The sequence below is a fragment of the Ostrea edulis genome, chromosome 7 (assembly GCF_947568905.1).
Source record: "Ostrea edulis chromosome 7, xbOstEdul1.1, whole genome shotgun sequence".
NCBI lineage: Eukaryota > Metazoa > Mollusca > Bivalvia > Ostreida > Ostreidae > Ostrea > Ostrea edulis.
The window spans coordinates 22760396-22787246 of record NC_079170.1 but is presented as its reverse complement, the minus strand read 5'-3'; the positions used below and the strand labels follow the sequence as shown (position 1 = coordinate 22787246).

The 26851-nt window shown below is 36.1% G+C and overlaps 1 protein-coding gene across 1 annotated transcript; it reads right to left on the bottom strand.

Annotated features, from left to right (window-relative positions):
• Positions 1 to 783: 783 nt before the first annotated feature.
• Positions 784 to 26428, bottom strand: LOC125656156 (G2/mitotic-specific cyclin-B). Its single transcript, XM_048886746.2, has 9 exons — positions 26178 to 26428; positions 23365 to 23428; positions 22498 to 22638; positions 21709 to 21842; positions 11594 to 11695; positions 10182 to 10337; positions 6279 to 6437; positions 3084 to 3320; positions 784 to 1454 (listed from the first exon to the last, which is right to left on the bottom strand). Exons 1-9 carry the CDS (start codon positions 26196 to 26198, stop codon positions 1350 to 1352), a joined length of 1119 nt encoding a protein of 372 aa, XP_048742703.2. The 5' UTR covers positions 26199 to 26428; the 3' UTR covers positions 784 to 1349.
• Between the last annotated feature and the right edge of the window lie 423 nt (positions 26429 to 26851).

Genomic DNA, 26851 nt, shown 5'->3' with positions numbered 1-26851 from the left:
AAGAAAATGACAATCCCAAAATTTCATAATTCTTATTGTTATTTTACATTTATAATGGCAGCCGTGCGATAAATCCGTGCAATTTTGAGGAGCATCGAAGAAGCTACCGGCAACATCCTTAACGTTTACATTATATATGGCTATTGTGCCTTTTTTCGAACGGGTTGTTGGAAAGAGATCAGGAAATATACATGAGTGTGCGGTGGCTGAGGGGAGATTGTTCTAATATCTGTGCAATTATCAACGTTATTCGTGCGATCTCCACAAGTTTATCACGGAGATCGTATTCAGCCCACGCGGCTCCAGTGCAGAGACTGTCCGATCTTTATTATATTTTTTCGGGGAGGGTGGGGGGATGTCCTAATACCATCAAAGTCTATACATGGTTTGTTCCCTGTCCGACCATACAGCGTCTTTTGCAAAACGACAGAAAGGCACTGTGCAATACATCCTACAATATTTCTACACATCCTACACCATTTTTACAGGGTTATGATGCTTGAAAATATGCTAAAAATTTCAAATGAACTAAATCGTAGAGGACACGGAGTCCTTGATTCGTATTTATACGGAAATATCGCATGGAAGACGCACGGAACTAAATAAGGGATATACGGCCAGATTACAAGCATCGTACATGTACGAGCATAGCAGGCCATACATGTACGTAAATTATGCTGAAGCATTTATTTGCCACGACCTTCATAGATCACAACGAAATCAAAGATTTTCCATGACTGTAAAAACCAACACAAACAAAAAAATTAAATAAAATAAAAAATCTTAAGTCTTAAAGGAATTTTATTATGTATTCAATTATTATTACAAACCTGTTTACAATCGGCACAGATCAATAACTTATCTTAAATTGTAATATTTTAAAGAAACTGCAAATGACTATATGAATCTATCATCACGGTAAAGAAAACTATAAATTTATTAACGGGCGATCTAGAAAACACCCCTGACTAGTGGAAACACATCTACAAATTATAAAACATTTCATAAATAAAATATTCATACACCATTATCAATTTATGTTTCACAACTACAATCAAAAATATCACATATCACAGTATTGCAGATTCACTAAAGAATTACGATTAGTTGTTTACAAATGATGACACAGGACAATTACGATTAATGTACAGATAACAAATCACCTCTTCTTATTTTGTACAGCATACACTTTAGTTGTTTCAAGGAATGCACAAATATGCAGTTCCTCAATTTCCATTACAGGGGATGATCAATGATAACAAATAGGAAGATTGAAGAAGGGTAAACTGTACAAAAGTGACGATTAGCACCTCTGAAATCATGAAGTGTATAACCTACGGGTTGCGAGACTACTTGTTTTCTAGTGCTTTAAGAATGGCCGCAGGTTTTGTTTCCAACAACTTGTGGTGACTGATCCGTGTAAATGTGGAGGCAGCGTGCTTCTTTCTGGCCCCCTGCAATACATCAAAATGTGAACACATTAGTCTTAACAATGGCCAAGTTCATCCTCCCATCCTAAACATTCCTTCCCCTCTCCTTAGTTTTAGCATTAAACCACCATGCCCAATACATCTATATGCGTATTTGATTTTCAAATAAAAAACCTCTCGAGAAACCTTGGTTCTCTACAGGATTCAGTCATGATGAGTCCTAAACTCACAGGTATTCATTGAATCCCAGAAAATTATGATGACTCCCAATAAATACTTTAATGAGTCCAGAAGTTAAATTTACTAAGTGGACCTTGCACTTGTCTGTGCTTCAATGCTAATTCAATGTTTTGTGATGAATCAGTATGAAAATTATGAAAGATCACATGCAATGAACTTTCCTTATGTGGATTTATCATGCTAAGGATCTGCTTGTATAGAAAATTTATAGGCTTTTCCATCCAATTTTTCTTTTTGATTATATTTTCTTGTGCATTTCGTAAGTGTTGGGTGTCCGGGTAGCACACAGCGCTCGCTTCTCACCGCTGCGACCCGAGTTCGATCCCCATGATCGGCAATGGTTGTATGTGAGAGGGTATGGTGGTCGCCCGCTCAGACACCTGGGTTTCCTCTGGGTTCTCTGGTATCCTCCCATAAAATGCCCCCCCCCCCCCCACCCCTTGCGCCAACATCCATGCAACTACGTAAATTGCTAGTATAGAGCTAAATTGTTCCTTGTTTTTATATTTTACATTCAACTAAGAAATAATCAATCGCTTATAAATTAATTACAACAGAATTAGTAAACATCAATTGCCAATCAACAGTTAATGTAGGGCTGTTGCAATACTCCTATGTTAAGACAGAAATTAATTAGCAATTACGTTCCCTAGTCAATAGTAAAACTGAGTGGCATAAACTGCTTGTTAAACATTAATTAACAATAAAAGCCTCCAAAACAAACATGCATGCACCTGCCAGTCTAGCTACCCCTCTCATCAAATCAATTCAACAAAACATGATGGTGTACTTCACAAATTTTGTGTAGGCAGATTATCAGAACTAGTGATTAATTATTTAAAAACCAAGGTGAAAGTCTGGGGGTCTTTTTTAATAACTTTCCATTAGGTGTTCCATTTGATAAATATTAAATTATGCTAAAAATAATCAATACTGTGACCTTGAGGTCAAGGTCATATAGTGATTCTTCCACAGATGTATGTGTACTAAACATTTCAAACTCTAGTAATCCAAAGCGAACACACATAAATGCCTAGAATACTAGTAATTAAAAATTTGACTCCGGGGTCTAGGTGACCTAGCAAGTTATGACAGTACCTTTGAGGTGATGCATACAAATAACCATGTAGCATAAGCTTTATTTCAAATGATTTTTAAAAGTTATTGACCAGACAAGAATATACGTCAAATAAATCAATCATTTTACTTTGAGGTCAAAGGTAAAGGTTGTTGGCAGATCATAATGGTTCAACACATAGCTGCATTGTGTTCACTCACTCACATGCTATTTATAAGCCTTTTCTGGAAGATAACAAAGATTCGGCCCGGACAGGGTTTATGACACGTACCTGAAGTTTGGCCGTGGGTAAGTGACACGTACCTGAAGTTTGGCCGTGGGTTTGTGACACGTACCTGAAGTTTGGCCGTGGGTGCTTTGATCAGCATCCTTAACAGTTCTGTGACACACTTCATCAGATCTTTTTCTGTGTATCCCGAGAAATACTCCAGACCACAGGTCCATACTTTGTCCATCACAAATAACTTTCTGGCTACATACACACAGGAGGCTGCTAACACTGTGGGTAAAATGCTGGCAAACTTGTGACAGGTCGTTGTCAGGTCCAACATGTATTTGGCCATTGATTTGGTCTAAAAATGATTTGAAACAACCCTCAAACATTTTGCGACAGGGTTTGGGTGTTATAAAATTCTGGATGTTACTTAGATCTCTTAACATTCAGTAGATACAGTAATGATACAAGTAGATCCGAGTTATTAGAATGGAGATGTTTGTACGATAAAGTATCAACCCACACATTGTTAATCAAAAACAGCATTCATTTCATCAAAATCCAGGCTTATTTTATAACACTGGTGTAACAAATCAATCTCCAGTGAATGAAATGATATTCAAGTAGATAGAAGACCAAGGCATCGTATGTAAATATAACCATGTATCAAAGTGAGGTTACATAGCACCTGCTCTACATAATACACTGGTGTAATTCAAGCAGAGTTCGTGTAAAAATTGCCTGCTCTATATGCTTTTTTCCTAATAAGAGGGAATAAGCTAATTTATCATTTATGATTTCATAAATATTAAATGCCTTCATCAAACAAATTATAGACCCAAGAAGCAGTTGGTATTCCAATATAATTCTTTTCTTGTGAGGAAATTTACTTGTCAGCAAGGATCTTAACAAGTGTTACCATGTAGGGGTGTTCATCTGAATAATTCATGCATTGTAAACTTTTGTCTTCCAATGACCATGATGTAGTGCAAATGACTGAATGACATCCATATCCCTTAACAACACACCTTTTTACCATATTCACACATTATTAGAAATCAAAATTAAATCAATTTCTTCTCTTTCCCTCAAATGCCTCTCCAGGGATTAGAGTTTTTGTTCATTTTCCAATGCATCTAATTTTCTAAAGTGATTTTTGGCAGGGACTAATTATTTCTCACTTCATGCACTAATTACATTTTACACAGGGTACATTGCTATATATCATAACATTTTTCATAATATCTGACAGTGTAGAGTATTTACCATTCCATCATCATTGAACCAAACATTTCATAAACAAGACAGAACAGTTGCAATACATGTTATCGCCAATAGCAAAATAAAGTAATAAGATTGATTAGCAATAGATTAATTGTTTCAGCATCAAAGGATTTTGTAAAGGGAAGATAACTCTACATAAGCACACATTTTGCTGAAATACGAATTACTACATGTATATGACTGCAAAAGTCAGACCAGATTGAAAATAATATATAATATCCAATAAGAAGTCATCAAAGAATTTAAACAGATTCAATTGCTCTGTGATTGACTTTTTCATCTGAAAGTGGGTCAAATTTGCATTGCGTAGAACATTATTCTAATGTGGTGAGTATGTGGTCTTAAAGAAAGTCCAGTGAACTTTCATACTTTCAGTATCTGGCGATAAGTGAGTCTTCAGTTTATTTTTTCACTATACATTTCATTGAAAAATGCCTTTTGAAAAAAAACTTATTGAAGCATTACTTGTACATCATTTCTATAGACAGTAAATAGGTAATCTATTTCCAAATTTGGACCCAGAGGGGAATACAAAAAATACAAAATTCATATATGTAAATCATAAAAGAGTGATTATCCAGAAGACAGATAAAGCTATACTTAAAACTTCATGATAAATCAACTTTTCTTAATAATGAACAGCTATACATGTATATGTTGGCAAATTTTTCAATAATATTGCTACATTCATTGCTCATAAGCCAGATAATGTTTTCTCTATTACAAATTAAGGTTTATAAAATTCTTGCACAAAATGTTCATGGACTCTATGATTGGATATGACATTAAAACAATACAAAATTATTTGTAGTTTTTTCACATCATTTCAAAATAATTTTATCTATCTAGGTGATGCAGTGAAATCACACATCAAATGCGTAATTGAAATTTTAGGCACAAATTTGTTAAAAAAATTTTAAAAAGTATTTTGAGGTTAAAAATTTTGCCTTGATCATGATATCACAATTTGCTTAGCATCATAGCAAAAGAAAATTTGTACAGCTATGCATAATAAGTGGGGAAAAAATCATGAAAATATTGAGACTAAATTGACTTCACAATAAATTTTTATACAAATTGTTTTTTCAATGAAATGTATAGGGAACAAGATGTGTTTGTGAAACATAAATGCCCCCGATAATGGCCAATTCCAAAGATGGCCAAGGTCACAAGGACAAATATCTAGGTACCAGTAGAAAGATCTTGTCACGAGAAATGCTCATGTGCAAGATAAGCTTTGATATTTACCATTTAGAAGTTATGAACAATGTCAACTTTTTAAAATTAGGTCAAATGCCAAGATCAAAATGTTTAGTACCCACAGAAAGGTCTTGTCACAAGGAATACTCATGTGAAATCAAAGCTCTAGGTCTTGCTGTTCAAAAGCTATTTGCAAGGTTAAAGTTTTCAAAACATAGGTCAAACTCCAAGGTCACAGGGTCAAAAATGTTGGTACCCACGGAAAGGTCTTGTCAGAAGGAATTCTCATGTAAAATATCAAAGTTCTAACTCTCACTGTTCAAAAGTTATTAGCAAGTTAAAGTTTTTAAAAAGTAGGTCAAACTCCAAGGTCAAGGTCATAGGGTCAAAAATGCTGGTACCCATGGAAAGATCTTGTCACAAGGAATACTCATGTGAAATATCGAAGCTCTAGCACTTGCTGTTCAAAAGTTATTAGCAAGGTTAAAGTTTCAGACAGAATGACAGACAGGACAAAAACAATATGCCCCCTGATCTTCGATCTCAGGGGCATAAAAAGTGAAATGATGACTCACTTATGGCCAGGTACTGACCCATCAGGAATAGTATGAACAAAGAAATAAATTCCACACGATTTGATGAAAGCATTTGGCTCTCACGAAGTTTGCCATTTAGTTTTTTTTTTCATTCAATGCCATGTACTTTGATGAAAAAAAATAGTAAACCGGGACAATCCGTTATCAATCATGAATGTTCTGAATATCAAAGACTGCTTTGTAAATAGAGTAATAGTTATTGAGTGATATAATACAAGCACATGGCTGTACTTCACCATTGAGTCTGTCGGTGATATCTCTAGGAAGTGCTCCATCGTGGAGACCGGGTCAGTGGTGCTGAGGTCAAACTTGAACTTCTTCAGTACAATCATCTCCATGACGAACACCTGGCTCACTTTGTAGGTGTTGTCTGTGAGGTACACCAGGTCCGACACCTGTAATGTAGGAACAGAGGTCAAGGTCAAACCTAAATAAATTCTTACAGCAGAATGAACAAGAAGTATATGTATGCAGGTTTATGAAAGGTTGACATTAGGTCGTAAACGGAACTTACAACCATTTTACTAGAAGTTGTAATAGACGTTTATGACCAAAATTAGAAGAAAATATAGGATGTTCATGACATGGCTGATATAGATTTGCACTTAACTTTCAAACCTGGGAAATTTATATTTGACATGGGATTTATAAGAAATTTACAAATTCTGGGGTCACAATTACATCATTGTCAATTTGTAATAACATCCAATCAAATGTTCTATATATGTTTCTGAAAACAAAAAAGCATTCCATTCACATAATATTAAACTTAAAGAATTAAAACAGATCACCAACACATAGTGAGAATGCAGGATACACTTTTATTTCTTTATTTATTTTTGGCAGATGTTGCAGTAGAATCTTGTAACCATGGGATTGTGTATTTGTTTAAAATGCCTTCTGAAGTTAGATATCCCAGCCAATTTGCGGTCGCATATAGTACAGCTGATTTTGAAGTCCGTTGTTTTAGTTTTCTCTGGATTCCGTTTTGTATATTTGACTTTAGGCATATTTCTGGTTTAAGCCTGACGGATGTATGGTTATAAAAATATGTATAAAAGCCTAACACGTTGATTAATATTGTTTGTTGTTTTGACAAGCGGCATGATAGAAATATCCTGTATGGAATGTGACTGTGACGTATTCGATTGGGACGTGTCTTTTTGTGACGTGAAGTGTCGAGACACAGGTTTGTGTTGATTTGCAGCTCTGATATCGGCGAAATGTCCATACATGCGATCTCGGAGTGAATATCCCATTTGTCCTTTATATTGAATAAAACATTTTTTGCACGTGATTGCATAAATGACGGATGTGCTGTTGCAGTCTAGATTCTTTTTAATATTGTAGGATATATTTGTGGAAGTGATCCAGATTTTTGTAGTATTCCTAACAAAAAGGTATATGTGGCAGTTCTCGTAACATGGGTGGCTTACTGTGGTTTTCCGTGTCCAGTTCAATTTGGAGTGAACTAAAATGCTTTGTAGATTTGGAGGTCTCTTGTATGTAATGATAATTTTGTTGATTAGGTCTTTTGTATCTGGGGATTGTTCAAGAATTGTTTTGTATTGGTTGATGATGGATCGGAAGTCCAGGTTTAATTTGTCGAATATTGTCACCAAAGGAATGACGGATTTCGCTTGCGGCTTGTTGTTTCTCAGTTATTTCTGTATGTTTGATTTTTCGGGCTTTCTCTATAGCTTAATTGATTGAGTATTGACGGTGGGTAATTTTCCTGGCTAAAAATGTTCCATCAGTTTCTCGGCATGTAATTCAAAATCTGTATCGGAAATGCATATTCTTCTGATCCGTAAAGCTTGCATGGCTAAATGGGATGCTTTTCAGCATGTGTTTGGGATGATTAGAATTGTAATGTAAATATAAATGGGCATCAGTAGGTTTCGTAAAAAGGGTGGTGGACAGTTCTCCTTGATTGTTGAGGTGTATGGTGGTATCCAGAAAATTAATTTCTGTGGTGGAATGTTTATAGGTGAATTTGATTGTTCGGTGGAATTCGTTTAAACGAGACACGAAGGAATGTACATGTAGGTCCTCGCAGGCATTCGTCCAAATAAAGAAAATGTCATCTATATACCTCCACCAGATGAGTGGTTTCATATCCGATTGTTGTAAGAAATCTTTTTCTAGTTGATCCATAAATAGGATTGTGTAATTCGGAGCGCATTTTGTACCCATACTTGTTCCTTGAGTTTGTAGATAATGTTTCCCATTAAATTCAAAACTTGTTTTGGTTAGGATCAGGTGTAGAAATCGTAGTAGGACCCAGGTAGGTATTTACGGATCTTCTATAAGGTCTAGTGCCGTTTTGATTGCTAGTATGCCATCACGGTGTGGGATAGAGATGTACAGCGAAGAGACATCTGCAGAGACCAAAATACTGTTGGTAGGAACTGTTTTCAACTTTTGGAGTTTCTTGAGAAAATCATTCGTATCCTTTATATAAGAGTTTACTTTATGGGCTAGCGGTTTCAGAAAGAAGTCCACTGTGACTGATAATTTTTCCGTTGGTCCGCCCACGGCGGAGACAATAGGGCGTCCTGGATTGCCTTGTTTGTGTATTTTTGGAAGCACGTAAAATACCGGTGTCCGTATTTGTTTGATCTGGAGTCTGTTGTATTTGTAAATATCCTGTGGTATTAGGTGTTGGACTTTTTGTAGAAATTTGTTGATTGTTTTTACGATATTCGGCGTGATATCAGTTGTGAGTTCAGTGTAGTTCCCGGGGTTGTTAAGTTGTCTGTTAGCTTCTGATATGTAATCATCGCGGTTCATAATTACAATTGCCCCATCTTTATCAGCGGGTTTGATGATGATGTCCTTGATGTTTTTTGGGGAGGATAAACCTAGTAATTCATCATGTGACAGGTTCCGATATGTGGTTCTTTTTCCTTCGTGCAGGGAGCATTGGTGGGTGATTATGTTGATGAATGAGTCCAGAAATAAGTTTTTTCCACTTGGCGGTAATATTATTATGAAACAAGAGGTCCACAGGCTTTATTGATTACCCAAGTATTAGTTAAAAGTATCACTAGTCCAAATTCCGTGAGGATCCGGTTTAGAATAGGTCCTCAGTGCCCCTTGCTTGTTGTATGAGGTGACTAAATGGAGCGATCCTTCAGATGAGACAACAAAAATTGCATGAGGTCCCATGTCACAGCAGGTGTGGCACGATAAAGATACCTCCCTGCTCATAGGCCATAAGAGCAGAGCATAGGCCTAAATTTTGCAGCCCTTCACTCGTAATGGTGATGTCTTCATATGAGTGAAAGATTTTCAAGAAGGATGTCAAACAAAATACAATTACTCACTAGTCCCAAGGGCAATGAAATCTATAAAAACATATCCTGTTCTGCATATCTAAGCTTAATTCAAATGAAAAAAGGATGTGTTCTTGAAACTTAAATGTTCCTGAAAGTACCTATACTGATGAAAGCTTTTACACACTATACAGACCCTGAGGCGACGTACTACTACACCAGTGGAACGCTGAACGCTTTGGGAAAGAATGCTTTTTATTAGGGAACGAACAATTTGAAAGGAACAGTTCTCATCAAGAATGGAACACTTTAAAGTAGTCAATGTATAACGACCATATTTCATATCTAGTGAATGGAAGGTGGGATTTGAAATCGAGGCCAAACCTGTTCATTTCGAAGCGTTTCGTTCCCAACCCAAACCATTCATTCCCGATCTTAAGGTATTCAAAGTACATATATAATGAAAGAATAATGAACAATTTTGAAGGATTTAAATCAACATAAATGTTTATTGATAGATAATGATGAAAGTGAAGGTGATGAAATTCACAGTGGTGCAGGAGTCCCGGAGTCCTGAAATTTACAATTTACATCCCTCTTGCTAAATTTGAAAAGAATTAGAATGGTACTTATCAAAAAGTTTAAAACGTCCAATTCTTACAGGATGACGTGCGACAGACAACAATCAATTGCAATAGGTCACCTGAATTTACTCAGGTGACCTAAAAATCTATAGAACATGTGGGGGAAATCTTCCAGCATACTCTGCAACAATTAACTAAAGTTAAAATTCCAACTCTCCCGAATATGACAGAAATTTTTCATCATACTTTGCAACCTGTTTTTAAATATCTATCTCACCTGTGGTGGAAATCTTTCGTAGTACTTGGCAGCAATAAGGATGCAGGTAATACCCAAAAGTTGTAGAGAGTTGGCGGTGACTTTCTGGTTACTGAGAATACGGTCAACAAAGGCCACAGCCATGTGTAGGGTGGTGTCCAGCAACTCTAGGTAAACCTACAAATCAACACAACACTGGTTTACTCTCATCTCTCGTGTGAACCTGACCTTGCAAGTGTAAAACCGTGTCAATTAAAAACCTGATATAATTAAAACCATTTTCAGTTTGAGATGTCTTTTGGAAATGTCTATGTGATGATTTATATAACTTACCTGAACCAGTATAAACCAGTCCATCAGTACAGTCTGTGTCTATGTGATGATTTATATAACTTACCTGAACCTGTATAAACAAGAGGTACTGTGAGCAATGCTCACTAAGAATACCCCCCGCTTACCCCAATCTCCCAAAGGGTGTTGGTAATAGGTATAAACTACCTCTTTTCTGAGTGTAAAAAACAAATGGCATGACAAACCGAACCATATTGCTACTTCGATGTCCAGTGCGCGTGACCTTTGACCTTTTGACCCCAAAATCGATAGGGAACATCTTCATCCCATGGGTAGTCTATATGTATGATATGGTGACTGTAGGTGGAAAGGATAACGCTTTAGAGCCCGGAAACCATATTGCTACTTCGATGTCCAGTGCGCTTGACCTTTGACCTTTTGACCCCAAAATCGATAGGGAACATCTTCATCCCATGGGTAGTCCATATGTATGATATGGTGACTGTAGGTGGAAAGGATAACGCTTTAGAGCCCGGAAACCATATTGCTTCTTCGATGTCCAGTGCGCTTGACCTTTGACCTTTTGACCCCAAAATCGATAGGGAACATCTTCATCCCATGGGTAGTCCATATGTATGATATGGTGACGGTAGGTGGAAAGGATAATGCTTTAGAGTCCGGAAACCATTGCGTCTACAGACGGACGGACGGACAGACAGACGGACAACCTGATTCCAGTATACCCCCCCCACAACTTGTTGCGGGGGGTATAACCAGTCCATCAGTACAGCCTGTGTCTATGTGATGATTTATATAACTTACCTGAACCAGTATAAACCAGTCCATCAGTACAGCCTGTGTCTATGTGATGATTTATATAACTTACCTGAACCTGTATAAACCAGTCCATCAGTACAGTCTGTGTCTATGTGATGATTTATATAACTTACTTGAACCTGTATAAACAAGTTTATCAGTACAGCCTGTGTCTATGTGATGATTTATATAACTTACCTGAACCTGTATAAACCAGTCCATCAGTACAGTCTGTGTCTATGTGATGATTTATATAACTTACCTGAACCTGTATAAACCAGTCCATCAGTATTGCCCGTGTCTTTGTGACGATTTATATAACTAACCTGAACCTGTATAAACCAGTCCATCAGTATTGCCCGTGTCTTTGCGTTGATTTCTCCATGGTCTAAGAAGTCCTCTGGGATGTGCCATCTTTTTTCTACCATCTGTCAGTCAGATATACATGTACAGTACCCGCAACGTTATTCTTGACATGATAAACGATAGAACACGATACACACACGATAGGATAGGATACACGCACGATACGATAGGATACACGGTAAACCTGATAAACGATCTTCACGATAGACCTGATAAACGCAAACCACGATAAAAGATCTTCACGATAAATGGAAAACCTGATAGAAATGTTGTAAATTTAGAAACAATTTAAACAGAACGAAAGTTTGATACATACAAAATAATTATATTATGCTGATAATAATATTGAAGGATTTCAATACTCAAATATACCTAAAGCATATAATTTATTTATCCACGGTTGTACGTTTATTTTTTTTATTTTTTGTTTTAATTATATTTAAGTTTTTTTTTAACGTCATTACAGCTAAAATCAGTAAGCTAAACTATATATGGTATTGAATTCATTATTTGATATCTATATGAATTTTCTCAGCCAATGATTCTAAAACGTATATTGTCACCTTAAATGTTTAATATATGAATCATACAGGGAGTGATTGATTTTTGTCTTGCTTAACGTCTCGCTCGAGAATATTTCACTCATATGGAGACGTAACCATGACCGGTTAAGAGCTTTTAAATTTAGGCTTATGCTCGGCAATTACGGCCAATGAGCAGTGAGGGTTTTTTAGCGTGCCACACCTACCGTGACACGGAGCGTCTGTTTTTAAGGTCATCTCGGAGGACCCGTGGCATTCACACTTGATGCTGAGCGTTTAGCAATTAAACAGGAAATTAGCAAAATGTAATATAATGTAGTGATATCATGCTTCAATAGCTCTCTTATTCTAATGTCCATTATCTTGGATATCAAATAAAACCAAGTAATATTTTGTTTGTAGCGAGGAGGGGGGTTATTTTGCATCAAGCTCTGAGTTCACCGCTCATTCAACTACTACAATTATTTTCATAATGACCGCTTTAAATACAATCCACTGCACTACACCATATGTTAGATATTTCTACACTATGAGTGATAATTGACAGTCATAAGTAATTGGAACATATTTATATGAATTGACATTTTGTTAACAAAAAATAAATAAACTATTAAAAACATATAATGTATAAAACCCGGCTTGATTTAAAGTCGCAATTTAGAAACGCTTTAAAATGTTTGTGTTTAGCATGTAAAAAATTCAAATAATCATCAAAACTAGCATAAATTTCCAGTATCTACACGTACGACTATTGGTATATGTGTACATGTACGAATAAAAAAAAATAACGATGACAGCTGAATCGTGCCTAATTGAGCAGAATTCTGGGAGATGCAATATACCCTTGCACTCTTTTAAAACTTAATCTTCTAAATGTGTGAAATACAGTGTCCCTGAAAATGTTTACTGTCAAAACACGGGTGATACACAAAATCAGATAGATAAGAACGCGCACAAGTTCAGTAGTTGGTATATAAGTTGAATGAAGGTGAACAAAATCGGAAGAAAAAGAACCATTATTAAAATATATGTAATAAACAATGTAATTTACTGATTTTTCCTTTCAGATCGAAACTTGCTATTTCTTTGTTAGTGTTAATTACAAATAATTGTTCCTAGACAAGGAAATGTTTATGAACTCCAGATGAAGGAGCTTTCAGTTTTACTGTCCTCGGTTTGCTCGGCAAACCACTGCCTACTTTCCAGACTACTTAGAATGAAATTGTGGTAAATTTTCACCCTTTCTGGACAGGCATATAGCTCTTTTTCTGCCTTAAAATCGACAGCTTTATGTTCTCTTTCAAATATACTGTCTTTCCTCGATTCCTAAAAATAGCTTCTTTAACAAAACGAATAAAGCTTTCGGAAAGTATCTTACTTTTTCATTAGATTTAATATATGATCCCGATAGTTTCCGACGCTACACGATAAACGATTTTCACGATAAACGGAAAACCTGATGCACGCAAAATATGATACACGATAGACCTGATAAACGCAAAACACGATAGAAAACGGAAAACCTGATACACGATAGGATAGGATACAGGCACGATACGATAGGATACACGCACGATAGGAATGTCAAGAATAACGTTGCGGGTACTGTATAGACACCGTAGCCACAGAAATGCTCGATTTTACACAGATTCATGTGTGTACACAAATCCTAAGAATTCAAAAATAAATGTATCAACCTTAGATTTTACATACTCAATCTAACTCACTAAGAGCTGCAATGATGTCTCATTGAAGAGTCTCTGTATATACTGTACATACTCTTTCACAAAAGAAAAGAATGCATTATGGAAATCTTTAGAGAGTACAACATGAAATATCTGTACAAAATTCAAGTATTTTCAAAGAGAAGTAACTCTAGCTACAAGTGGATAAAACCTGCCGGTCTGTAATATAAAACAGTTTGACCTGAGAATTAAAAATAAAATTTTACAAACCCTAGTGAATAATATCATTCACTTATTTATCATCTACGCATACAAACTTATAGGACACCCAGTTTAAAGTCTTACAAGAACAAATAAAGACTTGAGATACTAGCTGTAGTTATAGCACCGGACTGCGTTCAAGATTATAGCGGCTAGCCTACACGTAGCTGCTAGGCTAGATATCTAGGTCTATTGAACACACTGTATGAATTAACATTTGTTATCCCTACGTAGGGCTAGCATAGATGTTTATTTAATTTCACAGCATACTATATAGCCACTATATGTAGCTGCACTATCTAGTCACTGTATGTAGCCACACTATCTAGCCACTGTATGTAACCACACTATCTAGCCACTGTATGTAGCCACACTATCTAGCCACTGTATGTAGCCGCACTATTTGGCCACTGTATGTAGCCACACTATCTAGTCACTGTATGTAGCCACACTATCTAGCCACTGTATGTAACCACACTATCTAGCCACTATATGTAGCTGCACTATCTAGCCACTGTATGTAGACGCACTATCTAGCCACTGTATGTAGCCGCACTGTTTAGCCACTGTATGTAGCCACACTATCTAGCCACTATATGTAGCCACACTATCTAGCCACTGTATGTAGATGCACTATCTAGCCACTGTATGTAGCCGCACTGTTTAGCCACTGTATGTAGCCACACTATCTAGCCACTATATGTAGCTGCACTATCTAGCCACTATATGTAGCTGCACTATCTAGCCACTATATGTAGCTGCACTATCTAGCCACTATATGTAGCTGCACTATCTAGCCACTATATGTAGCTGCACTATCTAGCTACTGTATGTAGCCACACTTTCTAGCCACTATATGTAGCCGCACTATCTAGCCACTATATGTAGCCACACTATTTAGCCACTTTATGTAGCTGCACTATCTACCCACTATATGTAGCAGCACTATCTAGTCACTATATGCAGCCACACTATCTAGCTACTGTATGTAGCAGCACTATCTAGCCACTGTATGTAGCCACACTATCTAGTCACTGTATGTAGCCACACTATCTAGTCACTGTATGTAGCCACACTATCTAGCCACTGTATGTAACCACACTATCTAGCCACTGTATGTAGCCACACTATCTAGCCACTGTATGTAACCACACTATCTAGCCACTGTATGTAACCACACTATCTAGCCACTGTATGTAACCACACTATCTAGCCACTGTATGTAGCCACACTATCTAGTCACTGTATGTAGCCACACTATCTAGCCACTGTATGTAACCACACTATCTAGCCACTGTATGTAGCCACACTATCTAGTCACTGTATGTAGCCACACTATCTAGCCACTGTATGTAACCACACTATCTAGCCACTGTATGTAACCACACTATCTAGCCACTGTATGTAACCACACTATCTAGTCACTGTATGTAGCCACACTATCTAGCCACTGTATGTAACCACACTATCTAGCCACTGTATGTAGCCGCACTATTTGGCCACTGTATGTAGCCGCACTATTTGGCCACTGTATGTAACCACACTATCTAGCCACTGTATGTAACCACACTATCTAGCCACTATATGTAGCTGCACTATCTAGCCACTGTATGTAGACGCACTATCTAGCCACTGTATGTAGCCGCACTGTTTAGCCACTGTATGTAGCCACACTATCTATCCACTATATGTAGCCACACTATCTAGCCACTATATGTAGCTGCACTATCTAGCCACTGTATCTAGCCGCACTATCTAGCCACTATATGTAGCTGCACTATCTAGCCACTATATGTAGCTGCACTATCTAGCCACTATATGTAGCTGCACTATCTAGCTACTGTATGTAGCCACACTTTCTAGCCACTATATGTAGCCGCACTATCTAGCCACTATATGTAGCCACACTATCTAGCCACTTTATGTAGCTGCACTATCTACCCACTATATGTAGCAGCACTATCTAGTCACTACATGCAGCCACACTATCTAGCTACTGTATCTAGCCACACTATCTAGCCACTGTATGTAACCACACTATCTAGCCACTGTATGTAGCCGCACTATTTGGCCACTGTATGTAGCCACACTATCTAGTCACTGTATGTAGCCACACTATCTAGCCACTGTATGTAGCCACACTATCTAGCCACTGTATGTAGCTGCACTATCCACTATATGTAGCCGCACTATCTAGCCACTATATGTAGCCACACTATCTAGCCACTATATTCAGCCGCTACGATCTTGAACACAGCCCTGAAACTAGAGGGCCTCAAGTGACTCTCTATAATAAAGCTGTGAGAGATTGAGAGTTCAAGTTTTCAAGAGTCCAAATTCAGCACTTAGATTCACTGGTTTTAAACCTTAATAGTAACGAAATATAACTTGTGAAGACACAAACACAATATAACGCGACAATGCTAAAACAAGAGGCCCATGGGCCACATCGCTCACCTAAGTCACCTTGGCCCATATCTGAAGACTTTCCATATATATTTGCATGTAAAATCTTAGTCCCTAATATGGCCCCAACTACCCCTGGAGGCCACAATTTTTGCAAACTTGAATCTACACTACGTCAGAAAGCTTTCATATAAATGTCAACTTCTTTGGCCCAATGGTTCTTGAGAAGAAGATTTTTTAAAGATTTTCTCTATATTTGTATGTAAAATTTTGACCCACCCCCCTCCACTTGTGGCCCCATCCTACCCCCCGGGGGCCATGATTTGAACAAACTTGAATCTGCACTATGTCAGAAAGTTTTCTTGTAAATATCAGCTTTTCTGACTCAGTGGTTATAGCCCAATCCGAAAACATGAGTTCTCTTTCCTTGATCCGGAACGTAGTGCCCTTGAGTAACAGTAGTTTAAGACTTCCGCGTAGTATATTCAAGAAGCGTCATTATCAATAGTGCAGAAGGCCACAAAGATATTTCTGTATAATTTTACAGTAATCACGCCAACAAATATGTTAACGTTAATAAAAAATCCCAATGCATAAGTTTACTTCATACACGTGAAAATAACCAACTTTGCATGTAAAAATAATAGAAAATTAATGTTGTAAGTAGAGGAGGACCCCCCTCCCCGATAGAATGTTCTATCGTTAAAGTGATATGATTTCCTATGGCGGGCCTGTCATGAGATGCAGTTAGATTATTCTAACTTCCCTTTCCCCTCCCACTTTCCAGAATTTCACATGTTTTATGACTGAAATTAGTATATATTATATATTGCATACATTTCCTCAGGATCTTTAGCCCGTGTTTCAATACAGTCAGATTTATAATAAATTATCAGAAGTTACTTGTTCAATATCAATGTAGTACATTCAGCGATAAAAGTTCTGCCACGATGTACGTCTAGGTATGTCGGACTGACATCTCTGGATTTTGAAAATGTCCATCTCTTTGATTGGCGAGTAAAATTTATCCCAGCCTGTACTTGTAAGTGAGAGTCCACTGCAGAGATGGGGTAATCGTAATCTGTAATCGTAATCGGCTGTAATCGATTACAGTTTTTCATGTAATCAAATGTAATCTGTAATCGTGTACTTTTTAGATTACATGTAATTGTAATTGTAATCGATTACATTAATTTTACTCTGTAATCATGATTATTTTTAGATTACTTTTTTGATTACTTTCATTAATTTTGTATATTTTTCATGTTTTGTTTTTTTTAATTATCAACGAGTTTTCTTCTAATGATTTTTTTAGAAATATTATTTCTTGATATCTTATTCATTTAAATCAGATGCATTTATTAATTTATTTCATTCCATATGCTTTATATTTTTATTTTACAAAAAAATTCCCTAATTTAAAGGTGCATGAAACCATATCATTATGGAAACTAAAGGGAAAATTATTGAAATTAATGTTTTCCTGTTTTAGTTTTAGTCAAAATAATAACAGATGTCCTTTTATTATATACATTACAAATGCTAGTGAAGGGACAGTCAAAACAAAAATTGGCTTCAATAGATTGATCACCAGAGAATGCTTTGATCTCATGATGGCTGTTAATGGCTGCTATCTGAATTTTATATTAAAAGGCTTTCATGCAATTTTCAGATTCACTGTTGTAGAATAGATTTTTCTTCTTTCAGTTGAAAAAAAACAGGCCATGTACCCCTCCCCCATATTTGTTTTTGGAACAGCCTATAGATTTCACCGTTGTTTTATCAAGTTTTAATGTTTGATTAAATTTCCTGATGGGGTAATCCAACCTTCATAACCACAAAACAAAAACAACAACAAAAATGGCTATCGGAAGATGAAGGTTTTATACACCTTTTATTTACATTAATGAAAAAGAAACAGAAACCTCATGGTTGTCTTTCTTGGAATTCAGTTTAGATACACTTGATCTCTACAGGTGAATTTCTACTAATTGACAGATACTAAACAAAGGACTTGTGCACTGAAAACTGGGTGCTATTATCTAAGTTCCCTAGAGTGTGACATGTCACCTGGAATATTTATAATATGTGGGTTTTAATTATGATACAAATAACAGCTAAATAAGATAACTTTAAGATAAAGTTATGATAAAAAATGTTTACAGTTGTTATGTTTTCAATTGTAGGACCCTTGCGGTAGTAAAGATAAAGCTTTGCTCAGCAAAAGTATCTAAAAGTAATCTGTAATTGTAATTGATTACTTTTCTAAGTAATTGTAATTATAATCAATTACATTTCAAAATAGATGTAATTGTAACTGTAATTGTAATCATAAATTTCAATGTAATCTGTAATTATAATCAATTACTTTGAATGTAATTGACCCCATGTCTGGTCCACTGACAGATTTCCAGCTGACTACTCACAAATTTTTTATACAGTTTCAAATACAAGTATAACCATAAAGAAATTCGTCGTCAGAAACCATCTTTAAACTGACATTTACACATACAATTGTTTTGAAAATAAAATAACTTATAATTGAACGCCCTGAATTTATAGTCGGCAAGAGTGTGTACCTGTAAATACAGCCATTTGGGGTAAAATATTTGGAGTTTTACTCAAATTATTTTGTAAATTTGTGGTGAAAAGGGGGATCTAAATCTGTTATTGCAATTTCTGTTATGACACGATACGTGCCTATATATAATCACTTACATTTCAAGGGGGCTAATACGAATAAAAGAGGGAAGATACAGAGACGTCAAAAGCATTCTATTGGGGGTTAAACTTACCTCTCCCCAGAGAGTACCCCCCCCCCCCCCCCCCCCCCCCACGATCACACAGGTCTATGAAAAATAATTTATATCAATCGAGCAATATTGAATAAAATTAATTTAAATTTTTTATTTAATTACCTATTTTTCTGCATTTTAAACATATCAGTTGATATTTTAAAACAATTCCAGCCTCATGCTGCAGTGTACAAATGTACAGAATGAACACGTCCAGGTACTTTGGAGAAAGTTACCCAAACATTGCAATCTGGTTTATTTTTGAAAGAATCGATTGGTAGTGGTGGAATAATTTTAGCCTCGATAAAACAATGAGAGCGTTGATTTCCTAATTTAATTGATTTTTTTTTTTTTTTTTGGAAAGGGGGGGGGGGGGGGGGCATGTTATGCAAGATCTTTGCACGTGTCGATTCTCGTAAAAACCCGAGCTTTGAGTTGATGAGATGCCATCATCTCTTGAGAATCAGAAGTTCTGTTCTGATTTCATACAAAATAATTATGTCAGTCGTTATTGGAGACATATGTAAACAAATGAATGTCTGCGTGATTTCCAATTCAGTTTTTAACCCCCACCCACCCACCCGAAAAATCACAGCCGACTCGATCAAGAAATTCGTTTTTGTTTCCATTAACATTTTCTTACTCTCTCGTACAAATGATTTCAACTGTTTACGATTTAGAACAATACCCATACTAATATAACTCTTATAATATATGCGCATTCTGAGTGTGTTACTACCCGGAAGTTGTCATATTCACACTAAATGTAAGAATACAAAGAGAGATAACTCACGTTTTCGGAAAGGCCTATTGAGAAGAAGATTTTAACTATATATTTGTATGTAAAACTTTGATCCCCCTTGTGGCCCCACCCTACCCCCGGGGGCCATGATTTGAACAAACTTGAATCTGCATTATGTCAGGAAGCTTTCATGTAAATCTCAGCTTTTCTGGCTCAGTGGTTCTTGAGAAGAAGATTTTTAAAGATTTTTCCTATATATTTGTATGTAAAACTTTGATCCCCTATTGTGGCCCCATCCTAACCCTGCGGCCCATGGTTTGAACAAATTTGAATCTGCATTATGTCAGGCAGCTTTCATGTAAATCTCAGCTTTTCTGGCTCATTGGTTCTTGAGAAGAAGATTTTTAAAGTTTTTCCCTATATATTTGTATGTAAAACTCTGATCCCCCCTTGTGGCCCCATCCTACCCCTGGGGGCCATGATTTGAACAAACTTGAATCTGAAATATGTCAGGAAGCTTTCAGGTATATTTCAGCTCTTCTGGCCCAGTGGTTCTTGAGAAGAAGATTTTTAAATGACCCCCCCCCCCTATTTTTGCATTTTTGTGATTATCTCCCCTTTGAAAGGGACATGGCCCTTCATTTGAACAAACTTGAAAGCTCTTCACCTAAGGATGCTTTTGGCCAAGTTTGGTTGAAATTGGCCCAGTGGTTCTGGAGAAGAAGATAAAATTGTGAAAAGTTTACAACGACAACAACGACGACAGACAACGGACAAATTTTGATCAGAAAAGCTCACCTGAACCTTCGGTTCAGGTGAGCGAAAAATCAATTTAATTTTTCCAGACAAAGTTTTTATTTCTAAAACATTATTTCATCCAGATATGAATAAAGAAACTATTTTCATTAGAGTTTGAATATTCTTTATTTGTTGCAGTGAAAAAAATTTCTCTTGCATTTCATAATCATCGTTTACCTTTCAATTTTCAATATGGTTAATTATGGCTGAAAATTGAACAAATGCCTGGAGATCTTTTGTCAGTGGACAATGCCCCAGGAGGGGTTGCAGGCATAAGTAAGTAATTGAACAGAGCAATTAATTCCCAGATTGGGATATCTGGGGAAGTGTCAATGCTATAAATTAGTTATTCCTAAGTAGTCAAGCCATGTTTTTTTTCACTGTTAACCATGACCTTCTCAGGGATAAGGTCCATGCTGTGCTAATGAGGTCCTGAGTGACTGACAGCTTGTGTAAATAGTTAGTACTACAAAGTATCAAGAATAATCTGATAGGAGTATAAACAATGGGACTAAAATTTTACTTTGGGAGATCACAAGTTTTGAAAAACTGAGAAAACAACAGTAAATTTGCTAATTTAGGAGGAAATAAATTGAGATTAAGAGATTACTGTAAGTGATCAAGAACATCCGAGAAATTGGAAGTCCAAACCATCGACAGTCATTTGTATAATATTGCATTGAACATGAATACCCACAGTAACTTATTGATATATATCACCTGAAGTTCATCATATGTAGCTCCTCTAAATATTGAAGCTCTTTAAATCTCATTCATAAAGACACCGATCCCCAAATACACTAACTCACAAAGCAACGCGCCACGATAGATCCACTGTTCTATTACCTTTAAGTAACTGTATATATCGTGGGCATAAGTAGGAGATTTGAACAAGTCTCTGGCCAGCTCCTTTTCAATCTTTTCAATCTCCCTCTGCTTCTCCTCGTGGTTCACATCGAAATTTGGAATGGAAAACCGTTCTACAATATTGAATGTAACTAATTCATTTTCCTGCAGATTTAGAAAATGATTCTCACATTTATACCTACTGATGTTTCCAGTCAGGAGAGTTTTCATGTATGCGTTTCATGACCCATGGAGAGGTTTTTTGAAAGCTGATATATACATGTAGATTATGAATAAAAGTAATTCTTTGTATAAAGAAAAACATATTAGATGCACTGTTAGTCTCCATCCATCTGCTGTCCATTACATATGTACTTCATTATGTTTTCAATATAAATGTACATGTGTGCAATTAATTGCTTTTATTTAATCAATGTAGAAGAAATACATGTTCTATAACAAATAAAGACATGATATCATTATGCATGCATCACACATCCCTAGAAGCACTTCTGCTTATACCAGGCTTGGATTCCTTGAAAAAATCATAAACCTCAGTTTGAGTTTTCTTCTATTTGAGCAGTCAAAATTTGAGTAAAAATCTCAAGTTTTGACTTTAGTACTTTTTTAGAAATCCAGGCCTGGTATTGTCTACATTGTATGTTGGTATGTAAGAGTTTATAAGAATAAGAAAATTAGCAGAGTTCGCACTTCTCACAGTGGGTAAATTGAAGTGCATCAAAAGTATTGATAGAGCTCTATATTCTAAACTTAGGCTGCTGTACGTACGGGATTTCTTCGTCTTTGGTGGAAGTTCAGGTGGAACATCTTCTACGCATGCTGGCTGGACAGTAACTGTGGGACGTCGAATCGATGCCTGACAGATGACAGATGGCTTTACTTTTTTCTGGGTTTCAATCTTCAGCTTACCTTAACAAAAATAAAAAAAAAAATAAACATAACACATACATGTAGCATCATAGGTAAAAAATATTCTTTAGTGAAGAATACACAAACTTTAAAAACAATAATCCATAATCATTCACAACTTAAATCATCATACCATAAATCACATTTGATGAGCATGATCAGCTAAAGTCCTACTTTCAATTGAATATGGGTAAATTGGTAATTACACTAAAAATTTTGAAGAGCATCCTATTTTTCACTATCAAATATTAAGGACTGGGGTATGCTACACCAGAGAAATTTGATATGGATCAAAAGTGGAGGATATGTACATGTACAACAATATTTTGAAATTGAAAATTTTCAAATTTACTTTATTTAGTAAAAAAAAACCGCAGGTTTAGTAGAAATCATTCTGAAAAAAATTTAAAACCCCTGCTGGACTCGAACCTGCCATCTACAGTTCAGCAGCCGAAGTGCTAACCTGAGCTACTCATGCAGCTAGGTGATGATTTTAGAAAGGAATAGACAAATATTGCTGATATTTATATTTTTATCCATGTTTTAAAAGAAAGTCAGCCATTATGACAATGTTATGTAGAGTACCCCCTTAAAGGTAACTTTATAAATTTTCACAACAAATGAGATGTGTGAAAATCTTCTGTTAATAAATCTCACATAGCAAATACATCGTCATAGAAATAAAATCTAAAGAAAAAGAATGCATGAAGTGATATATCTATTCACCCATTTGAGCGGTGAGCTGTCCTTTGCTGTCCACATTTATCGGTCTGATTGACAATCCTTTAGGCTGAAAAAAAGAATTCAATCAGTGATAAAATATCATAGAGCTGGATTATGCCACATTCATAAAAACAATGAAAACAAAAGTTCATAATAGTTCCACACCCCAGATGTTATTACTCTAAGCACAAATATGTGCTGCCACTGCCCTAATCCCTCAACTCTAGTGTTCTTGATCCAATATACTACATCTACCATGGTCTACCTGGCATCCACTATGTTTCAATATAGTGTCAGTGAATATCAGGCCCATAACCAGGGGCTGTGTGGGATGCATCCATGTCCCCGTTTTGTAAAAATATTGAACTCTTAGTCTAGCAAATCAAATCAAAGGAAAACAGGAATCAAACCATATACTTTTAGAGACATGATTTACCCAAAATATGCTATGTAAATATTTATGATTCATAGCTCTCACCATTTCAGAAATCCACACCCCCTCTGAAAAATCCCAGGTCATCACATTCCCCTCTAGAAAATTCTGGTTACCAACCTGAGTACTATCATCATGTATTGGCAGAGTTGGACAGTGGATATGTACCCAGAATGCACCTAGGGAAGTGATATGTACCCAGAATGCACCTAAAGAGGCGATATGTACTGGTGGTGCACTAATAGCACCTATATAGAGATGCAATATGTATCCATGGCACTCGATATTGGTAGCGCACTTGCTTCTCACCGCTGTGACCTGAGTTTGATCCCTGTGATCGGCATTGGTTGTATGTGAGAGGGTATGGCGGTCGCCCGCTCAGACACGTGGGTTTCCTCCGGGTACTCCGGTTTCCTCCCACATAAATGACCCCCTAGCGCAAACATCCGTGCATCAAATACCGAATAAACATCTTAGTATTTATTTTATTTTTGATATTCACCTGATGCTGAAATTTCTGCTGAACATAAAATTTTACAGGATATAAAAAAATCTAATTTCAGTATCATTCTGCATGACAAACATCCTATTGCTAAGTATTTTGTTACGTACAACCTTAATTAACATGCTGTGGCTGATAACTGACAACATGTATCTTTTGACACATTTCATTCAGATTGATAGCGAGCGAAACTTGTGTCGCAAAGCAACGCGACGAGCTCACTCCGATGATTGTGCAATTGAGTCACGTGATTTGCTCTTCATCAGCTGAAAAATGATGGGGACTACCCATTATGCTTCCGGAAAAATGTCACTGCGGTATACTTCATTGACAACCCTGTAGATAAAACAAATACCGGTAGCTAGTTTGAAAAGTACCACAAATGTTTTTAAAATACCAGACAAGCTTTCCCATACCTTCGTACGTTTTGTTGTTGCTTGATTTAAAAGAAAAACAATCGCAGTTAATGATGACGTCACAACGCAGTTTACATCAACTGCGTTATATTTCCCACTTTAAATGAATTGCCTTAAGTCGTGTTGTAAGATGTCATGGGTCTTCGCTCGTCTCAACGGTCACACCGTAAACATATTAGTCCAAAACAGTCGCACACCAGTAGTAACAGTTCAAACATGGTTATAGTGGCTTCTAAATGTATCTTTTTGACATTTTATTTTTTCAATATTTTAACAAGTCAAAAATTGCACGAGTCATAACATGTTGGTGACCTTGAGAGTGAATATTGTCAACTTGTGCCTCAACTTCCAATAGCAGAGTCATGTTAAAAGCTGAACTAAGTAAATTTTTTGGTAACACGTTACCCTATCATGCTGAAAGTTGTATTTCTGTCAGTAACAACTTTTTAACCTTTCACAAAAATTATCCATCTATGCATACATTGTACCTCCACTAACAATTTCAAAGTCAATCAAATTATCCACGAGTTTCTAGAGGTTTTGTAAATAATACAGATATCCCCAGAACGTACCTAAATATAACAATGGAGGTATAATTGATTCAGGGGAATCGCAAATTAATCTACATGTTACGAAGAACACCATAAATGCTTAAAATTTAGTTTCCCTTAAAATGTGACATACAAAACTTATCTCTTTTTTTCCTTCAAATAGTTCTCTCGAGGTCACTTGTGGTTCAATTTTGATGAAATAAAGTATTATTTAATATCAATCTCATAAAAGTCATCAATAATTAACATAGATTTTTACAATCATAAAATTTGGATATAATCTTGCAAACGATTGCTTCCAAATACCTACAGGTACGCATAGCTGATATTTATATAGTTTATTTCTGTTTATATTTTATATGACAGTACGTTGTATTATGATATGTATTTCAATGATAGTGTCTCATAGGTTAATATTATATGGCTAGATATCAATGCCTTTTAATATTGGAATTGTTTTATATATATAAATGAATTGCATGTTGGTATTGTGGCACTTTAATTTACTGATTCTGATATTACTATAATAGATCTATTTGATGGAATGACTTACTTTTTCCTTTCTCAATGATTTCAAGTTTAAATCATATTCTGATATATATTGAAATGATCATTTCGTCAAAAGATTAATATGCAACATGATGCCACCAGAGAAATCTACAACAGCTGTACAAGGGAACTTACTTTTGTAACGGCGCTATATATAATTGGGCCCCGACACGACCCCTATAGACTTAACAGTGACACCCCTATATTAAATAGAATCCTCTCAAATCAAATATTTTTTACTTAAAATCGGACATGGTAAAAACAATACAACATTTCCTCCAAATATCTATTAATCGGCAGAAAAAATATTGGATCCGCCCCATACGATCGTGAAAATAGCATATGAACACTGTTAAGTTAAATACCTTTGCTTTTGTTTCCGTCATTTTTAATGTGATATGAGTGAAAGTATCACAGAGCGTCAGATCTAGCTACAACAAACGTGATACGAGGTGTTGTTTTTCCCAGCAGAGTTTCGCGTAGCTTAGCCTCCTTACGTTCTGAGCACCACTGTTGATGTCGGATTTGGCGCCAAGATGTTTACAAGACAACACGAACACGAGAAAATATCCGGAAAATGTCCATAATCCATCTTTCTTTAAAATTTCTTTCTTTCTTTTTTTTTTAGCACATGTACATGTATATAGTATCTCATTAGTGGGTGTAAAGCCAAAAATGATTAGGTCCCTATTTTATGCTTTGAAAAAAAAATACATTTCTATTGATATTTTCATATATTTTAAACTGGGTCATTTTACAGGCAATTGCATCGCTTGGGGTCGAATTTACTATATAAATAGTACTCTTTATATAGTGAATTCGACCCCAAGCGATGCAATTGCCTGTGGGTCATTTATATTCAGTCTTTCCTATCGAGGGGAATGGGAAATACCGAACATGAATATACCCTTTCGTTTCCACAGAAATTAAACTGACTTGTGACCTATGGAGACATTGCGCCTGCTGCCCAATCCCTATTCTTTTTAGAGAAGTCGAGAGGCATGTCTTTCGACTTCTCTAAAGAGAATACCCAATCTGT